Genomic DNA, 17500 nt, shown 5'->3' on the forward strand with positions numbered 1-17500 from the left:
CCACTGCTTTCAATGACTTGCCAGTAATTAGCAGAGACTGCGAGGAAGCACTATAGTGACCACTCTCCCATCAATCACCACAAATCTTTAAAGGGCTTTACATTTTAATGCTGCTGTATTAACTGGTTCATTGCTGAATGTATGCGTGCCATGTATCTACTTTTTTAAAGAAAAGCATGTTATTTTAAATGCATCAAGGTTATAGTACTGAGTCTTCACTATTACATTGGTGTGATAATATGAAATGGGATATTAAGCAAAGTCACCTAAAGGTCCCCCCTCAATATCGTGTGGTACAAAAATACTTTTAGCACAGCATATTATATATTCATTCAATAATATAGCTAACATGCATGAAATGGTATGTGAAAAGTGTACCTTATTATAAGTGGTTCACCTCTAATGCATTCCACTTTCCCTGCTTCCTCCAAGCATTATAGTCATAGAGACATACTGTATCTATTTTCTCTTTGCTGCTGCATTAAGTGGAATAAAAAATATATATTGCCTTAAAAAAAAAAAGAAATTCACCCAATTACGAAGCGTTACATTAGAACCACATTATCTACTTCATATCTATTTGTTTAGTTAAAATAAAATAAAAATACATAAATCTGACATTATTCATTATTCTAAGTAAAGATAGGAGGACTATGAGCACTTCAGATTGCCAAAATGTCTCTCTTTCTCCTCAATTTCTGAACCTGTGAAGCACAGCAGTTTAAACGTCAACTCCTTTGCATTTTTAAAGAGACAATCTTTCTCCTTTGACCAGAGGGATATACATCACTGTTGTATGACTAGTGGCTTCAGTTAGGTGAAAAACACCAGCATGAGGCAAGGCAGTGAGGACGAGTTGTATTCATTACCTAAAACTTGCTGAAAGATTATTTTATCAGTGATTTGGCCATTGGTAAGTTGCAGCGTCTGATACAAGCGGATAAGTCCTTAGTTACATGAAAACATTAGGGAGAGGAGCTGTGTCAAATGAAATGCATCTCATCAGCTTTTCTCCTACAAACCAAATTCATTCCTCTTGTAATTGATAATGGCCTCAGCCAATTATTTCACACATTACAATACACAGAGGCCCCTTTTACAGGTTTTGCACGGCTGTAATTAGCTATGCTAATATCTCCTTTATTGGCCCTAATACTGCTCAGCACCTTTTGCCATGCTGAAACCCACCAGAGCCCCATGGCCTGTCAGGATAGCTGATTATTGAGAAGGATAGCTTTAATCAGACATAATTGCAGTACTTTTTTTTTTCCCTGTGCTCTATTGCCAACATCTAATGCCACAGACTCCTTGATATTCCATTAAATTACAATTAAAAAGTATCCTTTGTTTCTGATCGTCCTGAGCAACACCACAAAGTTCTGTGGCCATTTAAAAGAGAGCTGTTTGGTCATAATTGCTTCCTGGCTCACAAAGGACCAATTTACACAATACCCATGTAGAATTGAAACAGCTCATAATGTAATGGATATTACGCTGGAGCCTAGGACTACAATTACAATTATTTTCATCAGATAGCAGAGAAGCTCTGGTTAATCAACTTCATAAAAGTAAACAGAAATGAACTAATTCATAGATTAAACACACAGCAATTGAACTGACTTTAAATTAGGGGGTAGTTTTTTTTTTTTTTAAACCTTTGTTGGTCTTTCTTTGCATGGCAACTGTTTTGCTTGTTAGCGCTTAAAAAACAAAAACAAAAAAGTCATCTCATTCATATAATTTTCCAGTACTAACAATGTAATGTATTGTTTTCGGATTTCGGTGTAATTGCTATAGCTCTTGCGACAAACAATATAACAGAGAAAATCTGTCACCCGTATGGATATACTATGTTATTCTGTTTAATAAACTCTTGGTTGTCAATGGGGAGATTAGAGAAAAAAAAAAAAAAAAAGAGTCACGCACCATTTAACTCCTGACTCAAATACAATACACAAATGTGTTTTTTCTCAGACCTCAAAAAGAAGGTTTGCCAGGGCTGGACTATTGAATGCTCACTGCTCACTGAGTTGCTGCTTGTTAGAGAGAACCTTCCACTGTGCCTGAGAGAGACAAGTAAATAACGGCCATGTTTCAAGCTTGAGTTACTCTGATACCTACTGTGAAAGATTATGACTCTGTAGGGAAATAAAGACAGGGTCAGGGAATTAGTGTACATAATGGTCATTTTGATAATGGGCCAACAAATGCAACTGAAAACATACTGTACACAATTAAGCATAATGCACTAATGCCAAGTTAGGATTCTTTATTGCATTGCTGCAATCAAGCAGCAGCTCTGCATTCAGCAGTAATAAAACAAGTTTATTGTTCATAGCCAAAGATTTTCTGACACACACACACAAATATTTTTTTCACCTCCCTTCCAGAAACGGTGTCTAACAGTCTCTTAACAGTTGCTTACAACTGTCCATTGGAAGTGTAAAGGTACAGAGGGTTAGAGATGCCATTTCACATCTGGATTCATGGTATTGGTTGAGATCCCTTCAGAGACTTAATTGGGATGCTTCAAAATAAAAGGACTTGTTTGTGCACAGAGCCTGCATATTTGCTTTATGAAATATATTGCTGTTGGTGTATCCTAACAAAAAACAATCTCTCGTGATATAACAAATATATACATAACCTACTTATGTACATAAATACAATTACAGAGTGTAATTTAAGATCCTGATTTTCACATATATTTTTAGTTTGTTGATTAGAAGTCTGGTTCTCTGGTTGCAACATGCTGTGTTACTGCTAGACTAGTCTACAGCTGGTATCATCCAATAATAAATACATTGTGCCATAAGGTGGCACTCATAACAAGCCTTTAATTTGATAAATTACAGGTATTGTCAATGATATGGGAGTGCTACTCAAAAACCATTAAGCTTTTCCTTTTAACCGCCTTGCTGAGTTTTAAGGCTGTCTGTGTTTCCATATCGTTTGAAAATTGAAAGGTAAAGGTAAACTTTAAGCAATGCTTGTAATAAGAGGCTTAAAAAAAAAATATATATATATATATATATATATATATATATATATATATATATATATATATATATATATATATATATATATATATAGATGCATGACACAGAGATTCATTTAGGTTATTACATGCAAAAGTTGGCAGCTTAAGAGCAGAATCGTTTGTAGATGAACTGCCTTCTCCGGGATCTCTCCGACATGACATTTGTTCAGAAGATTAGCCAGGTTGTAATTTGTGGCATAATTGCCCTGTGCGGATGTCCCAGAAGTGAAAACCTAATTGCCTGACAGGACTATAACTTTGCGGCATGCTCTCACCTTGTTAGGTCCTTTTCTGATGCAGTTCAGAAGCAGCCTGGTCGCAGGTGTGCCTAATTTACCTCACTATTGAACAGGTTAGGCTTAATTGCAGAGTAGTGGTTAGGAAAAATAGGTGGGTGGAATATCAAGTGACTTACTGTACGTTGATGGCAGATGGGTGTTAAAAGCTAGTGTGAACTCTGTACTTTGGGCAATAAGGCTGAAGGTGATTCACAGCACTTTAATTTTGTATTTTAATCACCCGCTTGTGTTTCCCAAGCAACAAGTATATATTTATAGTAATTTTGGTTTCATTTCTTGTTACATACATGCATATGGACAAGTTATTTGATATGTCTCTTTGTGTAGAGATGTAGATATACATTTGGCAATTATTTACTATTTACAGCCGTGGGTTCATGCATTTCTCAGAGTGATTTATTTATACTTTAAAGGACAGCGGTTATTTTTTGTTTGTTTGTTTGTTTATAGTAATCTGTGTTAATCATATTCTACCTTTGTTGTGTTTTGTCTTGCAGATTCTTTTTAAAGTTTTTCCTCAAGTGCAATCAGAACTGCTTGAAGAATGCAGGGAACCCACGAGATATGCGTAGATTCCAGGTAACTCCTAGAAACACAGAATCACACTCACAGCGTGGCTGTTATGAATTCTCTATATATTTTTCCTAACATGTACCATGATCAAACAAAACTTCTTCTTATTCAGAAAAAATAACTTGGTGGTGCCAGTGAAAAAACATAACTAAAATGAGGACAATGCTGGCTCTATCTAGGTGAAGCTCACCCTTTTACTTTGCAGGTTTATTGAAGCAGGCAGTGCTGTGTGGGATGGATTGTCCTCACGCCAGTGGGGGCCTCTCCTGGGAGACATACTGCTGCTGTTTTTGTAGTTTTTCACATTCAAACCTATGTCCATCTTACTGGGTGGCTAAGGCTCTCTGCATATGTGTCCCAGGAAACTGCCTTGAGCTTAGGCTGTAGCATTAGAAAAGCAGCCAAAACAAGGCTAATCAGTCCAGGTTTTTAGCATAACTATAGGCGTGCCCTATTTTAAATCTTTTTTTGTCATGGCTGTGGTTTGCAGACACCCAGTTTCTTACCGTAAAGCAGAACAATTTACGCCATATTAATAAATGTCACCTCAGAGTTAAAAGGTCTGCAATATGTTTTTCACACTAAATATAGTAATTGAAATGACTTTCACATAACGTCAACAAGGCTTCCACAAATTCTTCACCAAATCACCAAAGCAATATGTTTTCCATCCCATTCCATTTACGTTTAAGCACTGTAAACAATAACCCAGGAATTTGGCTGTTCCGACAGGAATATATTTGTGGTTAACGGCTTCACCTGCAAGCAACATGTGAAAATTATTTTAAAAGCACACAGCCAGCAATAGTGTTTGCCCAAAACAATGCAGCATAGCTTTCATTTTTCATGCATCTCAACTGCAAGTGGCACTGCTGATATTGATCCATGCGAGCAGAGCAGGGGGTCAAAGCTGAAATGAGTGGAAATGTCCTCTTTGTCTCACTGATGACTCAAAGAAGCATCAGTCACCAGTGATCTTGTGGTCGACAATGGAGCCACTAGTCACGAGAAGGACTTCTTCAGCTCTCTTCAACTAATCTCCCTGCCTCCCAGAAGGTTTGACTGGACTTAACAGTGTGTCAGACTCTGAACAATATTTCCAACCTTTTACACTAGCTCAGCACCTTTCAAGAGGTGCGCTGAAGGAGGGATCTTCTCCTGCCGTTCAAACTCTACAACATTTCCTTTTTTTTTTAATCCAGAACCGCACTCTAGAGTCATATAAGCTGGCTCACAAAATAAAGCAGATCAACTCTTATCTTTTAAAAGCTTTCTTAAAAAGGCATTGCTTCCTTTTAAAAATGTCTTGTCAGTTCAATGTTGTATCTACAAAAAAAAAAAAAAAAAAAAGAATTACACTGTTTCAGAGTTATCCTTTTTTTCTGAAAAAACTAAAACAAATTATAACACCTTATTTACTCTATCCACTTGAGTTCGCATATTGAAAACTGAAATGTTTTTCTCAAAACAAACTAATGTGTTTACAGCAAATTGTTTATATTTATTACTTAAATGGATTTGCACCACTTTCTCCAGCAGTGTGTGCCCTGATAATGCTAGCATTATAGACACACTGAGCTGGGAACATTCCTTGGCTTGTTCTGAGCCCCAGTGAGGTGAGAGTGTTGACCCCAGCACTTGTTCCCCAATAATTAATGTACAGTTTTTGCAGCTCCTCGTGTTTAAAGTGGCAAACACTTGGCATGTTTGTTTATGTCACTCTTTCATTTAGACTGCGGTTTTGGCAATGAAGAAATACTGTCAATTAACAAAGGCACTTTTTTTTTAAATGTATTTATTTTTGGTTGAATTTGGCTTTACAGGCATAAATATTCTTTACATTTTGGAAGGGGTTAAAAATCGTAGTAATAACTCAGTTAAAGGAGTGTGCATTCAGCCTACAGTCACTAAGAGCAATAATTCAGACGATGCTGAAAGTAAATGCTTTATTACAGTAATGTACATTGTGTTAACCAATGAAAGAAAGAAAAAAGCAGCTACACTTTTGTCTTTTATTAGGGGTTTCTGCCTTGTGACAGAATGCCATTTTCAGAATAAATTTCACAGACGCTCTATCCTAGGTTTTTTTGTTGGAAAGGTCGTGCATTTTGCATGCTTTCCTTTCCACTTACTACCACAAAGCAGCTGGAAGCCTGAGGAGGCCCTATCCATCATCTCCTGTATGGCCGGGCTCTGAACCTGGACACAAGAATGGAACCCTTTCACTCAAATAAGAAGGAAATTCCATTGACATACCAGGGTCAATCACCATCAAAATGAACTTGAGAGGGGCTTACTTTCTCCCTGATTGAAAACACTTTCACTATTCATATTCAGCTGCCTCCTTTCAGATGCAAAAAAAGTTCATTATCAGACATTAAATGCGATTGTAAAATTGACCAGGGGATTGTTTACTAAATAGAAAGTAGGAGGCCTACTAATTTATTAAACAGTTTGAGTTCATTTTGAAAATCCTTGCAGCCCTTCATTTGAAGTCATTCTCAAGTGATGTAGGCTGTAATTAGATAAACCAGCTAATCAATAGATCAATAGATCAATGAGAACGAGAAGCTTGGGGTGGCTGAAGGACTGATAATGGATGAAGGAATATTCGTGTGAATTGCTTTAATTTGTTAACGTAATAGGCAGATTAACTTGCAATTAGAGCAGCCAGTTTAAAAGAAGACACAGTTATATGAAAAAAGCTTTTTTTTTTTTTTTTACAGAGGTTGAACTGAATGACAGGTATTTATAGCAGCTGCCTGAAAGAGTTCTAGAAATGAGCATCATATTGTAAACCTTTAATCTGAGGCTGGTTCATTTCAGCAGTGTACCTGTTTGTGATCTTTCACGGTTAAATTGTTGTTACTTTTGAAAATAAAAAGAGACACACACAAGGAATAACTAAACAGATAACATCATGATCTTTATATAAAAGATAATCATATCATCATACGCAGGCAGTAGAAACGTATGGTATGTAACAATATTGTACTGTATGATGGTTTTATCGAGATATATAGAAGTTCACGCAATCATTTACACATAATATATATATTATATATATATATATATATATATATATATATATATATATATATATATATATATAGTCCCTAAACTAATTCCATATGTTTCATACAGATTGCCTAATGACCAAGTACCTGTATTCATTCCTATTGCAGGTTGTTGTATCAACAACAGTCAATGTGGATGGCCATGTCCTGGCTGTCTCAGACAACATGTTTGTACACAACAATTCCAAACATGGGAGAAGGGCCCGTCGCCTTGACCCTTCAGAAGGTACGGCTCCTTCTTATCTGGAGAATGGTAGGCACATTTTTACATGCCTTTTTCATTTGCAATGCTTTTTTTTCTCACAATTTTATGTTTACACTCAGAAGTGTTACTCATTTCTTTTACCTTCATTCTTGTACATCTTTTTTTGTTGTTTTTTTTTTTTTTTTTTTTTACCATAGATCACTTGAAAAGACCTATCTCCAGTATTATATTCCTTCAGTTCACCCAAATTGTATTTTCTCATTGCCTTATCATTTTATTTTATCAAATCCATGTCTTCTCAAACTCTGTTATGTTGCAAACTGCTTTTTACAACTATCATTTATTCTTTGGTTGATTTACAAGTTATTATTATTATTATTATTATTATTATTATTATTATTATTATTATTATTATTATTAGTGGTACTGTCAGAATCAGTTATCCAGTTCTCATTTGACAAGGTTATGTATGTCCTGTTCTATTGCATAGTAAAAGCATGATCAAATCTGTAAAGAATTTTCTGTGAGGTCAATTTCCTGTTGCCGGGCCTTGCTGTTGCAGATGAAGGCAGAGGGTTTTTTTTTTCTATGAGAAAAACAGCACAAAATGTTTTTCTTCCAACTGATTCCATATGATTGACTGATTGCCTGCTCTGCAAAAGGAAGAGAGCTTGCAGTGAGTAGAAGGGGCCAAAACCCTGGGAAATTCAAAAGTAAAATGTGCTAAATGCAACCTTATAACCTTAGCCTTCTTCAGCAGTTCATGCTTATTCAGTTTAAAGGTTATGGAAAAAAAACAAACAAACAAAAAAAATAAAAAAACGCTAGAAAAGTCTGTCTGATATGGCAACAATTTTAAAATTAATGTCTCATTGAAGAGTTGTTATCCATGTCTTAAAATATCTGCTTTTAAAAGTTTTTAGGTTATTAAACATTCTATTTTGAAAAAAAAAAAAACAGTATAAGTTTACCAGAAGGAAATATTATGTTATAGTAAATTAAAAAAAACAAACAAACAAAATAAATAAATAATTGTGTTGCTATGCTGGGGAAAAAAAAGAAGAGCAAACTTGTTTGTTTTTCAGTATTAATGACTAAGCTACAGGAGTGCAGATCTATAATAATGAAAGGTTGCCCTGAGCTTTACAGTGATTATGTTCTATGACGTATTGTTTATCTCTCTCATATGAACTGGATGGAAGGTGTGTTTTACCTAGCAACCAGCTTTAATGAGGAGAGCAATTAAAGAGGTTGAGCCCCCTCTCCAGGTCCTGCTCCTCCCAGGGGAGGGAACTTGCAGGAACACTGGTGCAACATTGAGCGTGCTGGGCTTTGTTGTGTTGGTACTTGTTCAAGGTCATGGTTCAAACAATCTATCTATCTATCTATCTATCTATCTATCTATCTATCTATCTATCTATCTATCTATCTATCTATCTATCTGTCTATCTGTTTGTCTGCCTGTCTGTCTGCAAACACATGCACATTATTCCCCTGACCAGGACAATATAGTTTGTTTTTCATCCTCTCTAACTACCCACCCACACTCACTCCCTCACTCCCTCACACCCTCACACTTTCAACGATTCAGATCTCGACAATAAGCACAGTTGTACTATTTTCCATTATGATCTTTATGTCTTGATATTTGATGTCTTGTAAAGCAATAAAACCCTTTGGTCCTAAACTGTAAAATAAAATAAAAAATAAGATAAAAAAAAAAACAACACTCTTGATATTCCCTGAGTAGGGCACTAAAACACACATGAGCAGCCCAATTTAAAACAGGATATACAGTTATAAAACGTAACCCCATCCCTTTCCACCGTGAAGAGAGTATGCTTTGAATTAGCAACACATTCTTTACAGAAAAAGTGCAAGGAAAAAAGCCACAGATATGTGGCCGTATGGAGCTTCTCCTTGCTAGCACCTCATTATCCAATCATCTGATATTCACCAGCAGTATATAGACACGCAGAGACCATTTCCAAGTAAACTAATTCCCCCTGCTGCTACTGTGGGTGGTTGCCATTGAATCTCTTAAAAAGCTCACAAAACGCACAGCAAATTATTTGCAGTTGCTGAATACAACCAAGGGAAAAAAAGAAACAGTGGTTTATACCTTCCGGTGTTGCACACTAGAACTAATTTAGATTTTTTGTCGTTCCTTAGTTCATAAATTACTCCGGCACCACCACTGTTTAAACCTTAAGCAAGCCCTCTCTCTCTCTGTGCTAGGCCTGCAGCACTGAAGTGATTTGCATGCCAAGTGACTGTAATGCTGTTAGGTTTATGCAATAAAGACAACTGAATCCAGGCTGCAGGGTTTTAGTGAGTTAAAGGGAACAGATGGCCCTAGGAGAGGTAAAAGGTATAATCCTATCAGCTGGAGTATCAGCCAGCCATCTGGACATCCTAAGCACAATTACAAGACATTTTAGCAGGCAGAACAAAGAAGTCTTCATAAGGCAAGATTAGACCAGTTTGAGTGTCTCAATATTGTGAATCTAGAGAAAGGTGACAAATGTTGTGATATCACTCAGGAGAGATGTCTGGGTTGTGCCTAAAGCTGCACAACTAGGATGTTTACTAAATAATACATTAGGGTGTTTTACAAAATCTGCCTATTGTTTTGGGTGCTTTGTTGATTATCCTCTCGAAATGCAAATTTTTAACAAATAATGCCGCTGATTTTTCTGAAAGTAATAGCGATGATACTAAGATATTTTGTTTTGTTGCTGCTGGAAACAAAACAATAAGAGGCATCACATTTAGTTTGCATTGGTGAGCATAAAAAACATAAATAAATAAATAAATAGGCCTTTAAAAAAGCATAAGAACTTAAATATAATGTATTAGGTCAACACATTTTGCTTAATATAAATATATATATATATATATATATATATATATATATATATATATATATATATATATATATATATATATATATATATATATTTTTTTTTTTTTTTTTCATCAAAACAAAACATTGTATATTTACCATTCTACAACTGTTGGTTAAAATACTTCAGAATGTGCATCTAAACTTTCTTATACCAAAATAAACACAAATGGAAAGCAGAAATCCCACATTTCTCCTATTCTACTGCTGCCATCTTCATCTGCTCTGTCCAATTTCTATCATCTGCTTGAGCGCATTGTGCACGTATATCATTAGATCTCTAACACTGTCTGTGTAATTCATTTTGCTATGGTTCCCACTGAACACATGTTCCTTCTCTATATGTGCATTGAAATGTATGCAAATGCAGGCAGAAGGGAGATGGCTTATACCACAGACACACTTGGTCCCTGTGCTTTCTGCAGAGAGGCATTGCAAATTCCTAGGCAGTGTGCACTAGTTTCAGGCCACAGCTGCCAGACAGCAGCCCCTTGTGCCTACACTATATCACGATTCCTCTTTTCCCCCCTTTCCTCACCTACAAAGTAAATTTGTTTACTGTAATTTTTTGTGAATTATTTGCCATAATTGACAGTGCTGATGAAGGTCATTCCCTTTGAGAAGGCATGTCAGTCTTTAGAGAGTTGATCCCTTTCAAACACTCTGCCTGCAATTAAGAAAAGCAAATGCCATTCGGAAGCCTCAGAAATGAAAATTTGTATGAACTTATTAGCATGAAGTCAACAGCACTAGTTAAGGGCAGGTTCTCAGTGTGTGCTCAGTGCCTCTGTTGCAGAGGGAGATGCACATGGAATGAGCAAATATAACCTCCACTAGTCCAACATTAAAGCAAACAAAGAAAGGTGGCTTGTCTGAAGTGTTCTACACAACAATAGCTAATGGTGATTAACTAGAGCTGGCTGCATGTGATAGCTGGAGGGATTGACTGTACTGTAAAATTTCATTCGGAAGTACCATACCAACTCTCACATAAACAAATACTTTAAAACAACTGGCAGGCAACTTTTCTAATAAAGGCTGATTTTTTCACTTATTTTTTCTGTGGGAAACAATTATGTAATTGAAAAGCATTATGTTTACATATGCTATGAACCCTGAAGTGTTTTGTGAATGTTTATCAAATTTGGATTTTAGCTTGATACCATATGTTAATTTAAATCATAAAGCTTTTGAACATAATCTGTTTTATATAGAAAAGATGCCTGGCGTTTCATGACGTGAAACATCAAGCAGCCAAAAAAAAAAAAAAAAGATCTAGGAGACATTAAGGAACATTCTCAATTATCCTAAAAACGCTTTATAGATTAAAAACATTGCTTTTAAATTATTAATAATGTTATGGTCACGCTTGTGCTAAAAGCCCATGCAAAAAAAAAACAATCACTCTTTCATTAACAATAGAAACAGCAATAAACAAACACAAAAGTTACATTAATATTAGGGTTGACTCGAGGACAAATGATAGCCATGTCAAGGCAACCCCTGTAGGTAAGAGACATAACAGTGGAATTTACTTTGTAACAAAGAAATTGCATATCTTCCTATCTTTGCATGAAAGTCTGCATACAAAAGACCATCAAAGCTGGTGAAAAAGGTCTGTCAACATCATGTAAAAAAGGCCTGATCAAAGGCAAGAACAAAGTGATTCACACAGGGGCTATGTAGCCTTCAGTCCAAGCCTTGTTGCAGTTCAGTGGCTGCTGGGAGCATATACTGCTGCTGTGTGCTGCCTGTTGCCTACTGTACCTCTCCTCCAGCAGCACCATTGTAATAACTCATGCAAATGCGAGGACTCTAGAGACAAAGAGAGGTCAAGTAAATGTCTCACAGATTCATGTCGACAAACAATATTAGATATAAAATGTGTACCGTTGACAGAAGTATTAATATAGCGCTTTTGTTTTGTTTTTTCTGATGAAAAGTGAAAAGTAGTAATTATAGAATGACAGGGGAAAATGAAGTTTTGAACCAAAGGCAAAGTTCACGGATGAAAAAACCCAACCCAATTAGCCGCTTATAAGGAATTGAAATACAGAGCTTTTGCTCTTCCATCTCCCTCAACAACCTTTTGATTGACTCTGCTTAGATCTGTAAAGCAAAGCAGATAAATCGACATGCCACATGCATGCAATGCTTAATCATTTGTAATAGCCATATTTGCCCTGACACATAATTTGATACATCAAGCCATTTTTCTTGCTTGGAATGTACTGCTGCTTGGAATTTGCGGTGTAAAACATTTAATGGTTTGGTTTAATTATATGAGTACACTGATATATGATTGGGCTTTTTTATGCTTAGTAGCACAATCATTCACTTTTTTTTTTTGCATGAATTGTCATTGGGTAAGGGCCCTCCCTTTGAGAAAGATGGGTCCTAAATTTTCTCTTTTTCTCCCTTGTACAAGCAGCTACCCCGTGCATAAAAGCGATCAGTCCAAGTGAAGGATGGACCACTGGCGGTGCGACAGTCATCATAATTGGAGATAACTTCTTTGATGGCTTGCAAGTTGTATTCGGTACTATGCTGGTGTGGAGCGAGGTAAGCTTTCCGAATTGGTGGGCTTTGAACTGTGGTATTTTTTCATGAATGATTTTAACAAGCTGTCAATAGTCTATCGACATTTGGTACCACAAGAGTGCTTTTCAAAGTACCTTTTTTTCAAACGTCCATTCACATTCACACAGTCAAATAAATAAATAAGTAAAGCCTGCAGTACTTCACTTAAGCCAAAGCCCTCTAGTGGAATGCTTGAGACAGGAGGTCTTTTCAATACAATTGAACAATTAGTGCTAAAATATTGCTAGAAAAAAGCAGAGGGAGACATATGGAGGCAATTTTCATGTGAAGGATGCCCTCTGGCCTTTCCTGCAAAACGAAAGCCAAGGATCATTTACAGACATTTTCTTAAAACTGTAGAACCTTGAGCATGTATGTGAGAGGAGAGACTTTTCAGATGATGGCCTAATTTAGATTCATTTTCATAATTAAGTCCAACTGGCAAGCATCAGTCCTATCGACTGCCATCTCGGTGCTAACTCTGTTTACTGTATGATTTTTGTAGCTGATAACTCCTCACGCCATCAGAGTTCAGACCCCACCACGGCACATTCCTGGAGTGGTTGAAGTCACCCTCTCCTACAAATCCAAGCAGTTCTGCAAAGGAGCTCCCGGACGATTTGTGTACACCGGTAAGACTCAAGAATCTAGTTTTTCTTACTTTTTTTTTCTCTGGTTCATTTGTGACCTAGTGCTACATGCTGTATGTAGCCCACCCAGATTTAACAATGGGTCAGTCTAGCTCAGAGCTGCAAAATGTGTGACCTCTCTTCAGCTGAAGATATACCAGGGGGGCCCACACATTGCAACCCTATCCCTTTCCTAGAGCTGCTGTTCATTGGGGGCTGCCAAGTCCTCTTAAACGCAATGCATTACACATGAGCCACCTTTCCCTTCACCTACCCTCTGAAAACACCACCTCTAGCTGCAAGATGGTAAATCTATTAATTACCACACTGCTGTTGGTACAAAAGAACTCCCAGACTTGTAGAAAGAATGTACATTTCAGCCAAAAAAAAAGTTTAGGAGAAAGAAATGGAAGCTTATCTGCTGGCAGGGGTGAGGGGGAGGGAAGGGGAGGTCACAGCTTGTCTGACCTGGAAGCTTCTGTCTGATTTGCACTGCTCTGAAATTGACAAGGACAATGAGATAATCATTGGAAATTACTTTCACTCCTTGAAAACCAGGCCAAGGCCCCACTGTAGCCCACAATATGAAAACGATGTGGTCCTACAGAAGGGGAGGGGTTGAATCCCAAGGGCAGCTGTTTCTTATCAGAGTCCCACCAAGCTTGCAGTCTGGCTTGGCACTCTAACATTTAACCTTCCCAGCATGACGGGACCATAGGGCAACAAGGCTCTGGGATAATGAAACAAGAGTGTAGTGTGGTGTGTAAAGCCTGTGGAAGGTATATAAGTTAAGACATTAATGGCTTATATACAGCCTTATAAAAGCATCAGATCTCAAAGAATGGACCCCATTAGTCACACATACTAAGCAGATTGTGATGATTCTCATCAGGCTAAGGGAAAATGCTGCCCTGTATATCTGTGTTGTTTTTGTTTTTTTTTCTCCTTGTTCCTTCCAGCCATTATAAAGATACAATTACCTTGGGAGATTGTGGCAGTTCAGTTGATTAGCACGGTGAATTAAAAGAATGAGTCACAAATGACATGTCCAGCTCTTCTCTACAAGTCTTTTGTATTCCCAGTGTGCCTCACCCCTGTTGTAAGAAGGTCAGAATTAGAGAGAGCTAACAGTTTTCAAGCAGCTAGCACTTAGTAGCAGAATTAACAACCACTCTATATGTAATTGCCAGTTAATAGTAAATTGCCTCCTGGAATGTAAAATACAGTATGAACTGGTGGAGGGGTAAAACGAAATTAATGAAAATTTTTGCTGTATTTAAGAATTAATGTGCAAATTGATAAGTAGGACAGCAATGATTATTGCATTAATAATTTGTATTTCTTTGTAAAATATTTAGACATGCTACTTTTTTACCAAAGCGTGCTGCTCAAAGAATCTAAAAATACCATAATAGCTTTCTACTTTCAATATAATTACATGCATTTTTAAATAAATGTATAAATACAAATAAACAAATAAATAAATAAATAGAGTAGGTTAACACAGAAGTCGTTTTCTAATTAGATTTAAACAGTGATACATTCTATTGATTAAAACAAATGACATTTTTTACAGCTGTAATTGTAATTATTTTGTAAACAGTCTCCTTGAACTAGAAATGGAAAAAAAAAAAGAAACTGTAGTTTTGGCATGGTGAATCATTTTTGTAAGCAAATGCATTTTAATGGCTGCCCATTTAACAAAAGGAATTCAAGGAAATTGATGTTAGTTTTGCTTCAAGCGTGGTTCCTCAGCATGCCATGAATACAGCTCATTTAGAACTCTTAATGTTGACCTCCCTCGCCCAAACGTTTTGTTGACCCACCCTCATTTTAGAGACTTCTTTTGCTCAATTAAAGAAATTATCACAAATTACTAGGAGTCAACATGCCGTTTGCAGTAGACTGAGCCCTGTAACCAAACACAGATATTGGCAGCGAGTGATAAACATGTCCTAAATGGACACAGAGACAGACTGAATGTTGAATACATGGAACCATTCCCAGCTCTGCAACACATTTGCTAGATGCAAACATAAATGATTATTTCTGCACAAAGAGTTGCATTCAATATAGAAAGTTTTAAATTCCTTACTCAACCAGCCATCTCGGCCATTATAAAAAAAAAAAATTAAAAGGACATTGGTAGTGTATTAAAAAAAATACTACCTACATAAACTACATTGTCCAGTTCCCACCATTTGGTCACATTTTTCCTTTCTAAAGCTTATCCTTTCTTATTGGCAAGCTTCCACCAGTGATCCCCCTGCCCCCCCTGCCTCTCACTTCCCTCTTTGAGCAAAGGTCTCATGTTGCTGAAGTGTTTTAAAGATCTTTTGTGTTCATTCAAATGTGATTTTGTCAATGGCACTGGTATACTATTTAGAGTCGATAGCTCCTTTCCATCATTGCCAACACAAACTAGCTGTCTTATAGGTCAGTGCTTTTTAAACAAATGACTTGTGTTCAAGCAGCAAATGACTGTTAATGGCCTCCTACAGATATTATTTTAACATACTATTTTTACTGGGATAAGAGTTGTTCTACAATGTTAATCTTTCATTATTGTATTGATGGCATTGTAAAAATAATTTTAAAAAGTCATGAAAAAGAACAGGTTACTAAAATAAAAAAGCCCTTGATGAAGTACATCTACAAGACATTTATCTTATATGTTCTAGCTTTTCAGAATGTGACTTTATAAAAATGAAAGAAGCCGCCGGTAACGCATCAGTACCTCTTATACACATGGTTATTTACAGCACTGGGCCAGAGGATTTTATTTTTAATGCTACCACATTATTAGTCTAGAGAATGTTCTACTTTTGTATTACCGGTAAGAATCCTACAAAGACCCCTGTGCTCTTACATTCTTGCTTTAACCTTGCTCATCCTGCCACATCTTTTGTCACTGTAAGGCAGTTTCTGCTGTATCTAATACCTTTATTGGTTATCCATTGATCAGGCCTGGCGTTGGAACCAGCTGTCAGCAGGGCCCTAAAAAATCAAAGTGGGACAGATATGCTTGTCCTCCCGTCAATAATGTTCTCTCTAATAAGTTGTTCGTAGCTGATCAGGCGATTTTAAAAGGCTTTTCCAGCTGATACCTTTAAACCAGTTTTAACACTGATTTCACAGAAATGTGCTGTTACTATTATTATTATTATTATTATTATTATTATTATTATTATTATTATTATTGTTGTTGTTGTTGTTGACAGCTTAGGAGGAAAACAAAACACCCCTCAGTGTAACTGATAACAATGGGTTTTTTTTTTGTCTTTTTATGCTTTCTTTTTATTTTGAGATGCTAGACATGCCACCTTAAGGATGGCAACAATCTTATTATACCGTATGTGTGTTTTCAGTTCAAAGGCACAGATACTTTACCCACCATTCTAAAATAAACCAAAAGTGATTTTAAGTACACCGCTCTTTGAAATACTCTTGTGCTGACTTAAAACAATGACAGGTTTCATAAATAAAACACAGCACTGAAAAATCATAATTCTATCAAAGCCATTGCTTTCTATTTAGGCATGGTCACTGATGGCCCTGCTTTTATGCCTCACTGGAGGCCAGAGAAATAAGACACACCATTGCTATCACACAAGCAGACTATTTGTCCTAATCAGTGACACCCATTTACTAGAATTGCTTAAAATGAACTATACCTCATACAGATATCGTACATTTAGAAGCTCTCATTCATCATGTGAAAATTGAGGGCCAGTAAACTTTTCTTTTCCTCCGGTGGGATCACAGGCATGCATCAAAATGTTAAAAAATGATTGGTGAGAGGGAACTGTCATACATCTATCAGGGAAAAGGAACATTATTTGCTAATTTCCCAACCTGTACGGTGACAGGGTGCTTCATCTTTGGACCCATGGTGACCAGCACAGCCTTTTTGTTATTAGTACAAGTCAAGCACTTTTTTGCTGCTCTAACAAGACACATTTGTCTATCATCACATGGCACTTTATTTATTTATTTTCTCCAAAAGACTTTGACCAAAGCTTGTTCCACACCTTGTGATTGGCTGAGCTCAGCCAGTTTGTGGTGGCGCTGGACGGAGAGAGGCCTGATAAATCACAAAGTTTTCTTGTCAAGGTGAAGGTATCGACTCTGCTGCACCAAAAACTGACAAAATGCAGTGGTGACGAGACAGCAATTCATCATCAAAAAGGAC

General features: G+C 36.7%; 1 protein-coding gene across 14 annotated transcripts in view; it reads left to right on the forward strand.

Moving 5' to 3' along the window:
* The window catches only part of LOC121321738 (transcription factor COE3-like), an 88061-nt gene that overhangs the window by 50347 nt on the left and 20214 nt on the right, over nt 1-17500 (forward strand). For 5 of the 14 annotated variants that reach the window (XM_041260842.1, XM_041260840.1, XM_041260850.1 and 2 more), the window contains exons 7-10: nt 3837-3918; nt 7098-7242; nt 12528-12661; nt 13185-13311. In XM_041260842.1, coding sequence (XP_041116776.1) covers nt 3837-3918; nt 7098-7242; nt 12528-12661; nt 13185-13311 — 488 coding nt within the window. The remainder of the gene's footprint in view (nt 1-3836; nt 3919-7097; nt 7243-12527; nt 12662-13184; nt 13312-17500) is intronic. The other 9 variants (XM_041260841.1, XM_041260852.1, XM_041260845.1 and 6 more) reach the window with 3 other exon arrangements.

Source organism: Polyodon spathula, chromosome 10, assembly GCF_017654505.1.
Source record: "Polyodon spathula isolate WHYD16114869_AA chromosome 10, ASM1765450v1, whole genome shotgun sequence".
Classification (NCBI taxonomy): domain Eukaryota; kingdom Metazoa; phylum Chordata; class Actinopteri; order Acipenseriformes; family Polyodontidae; genus Polyodon; species Polyodon spathula.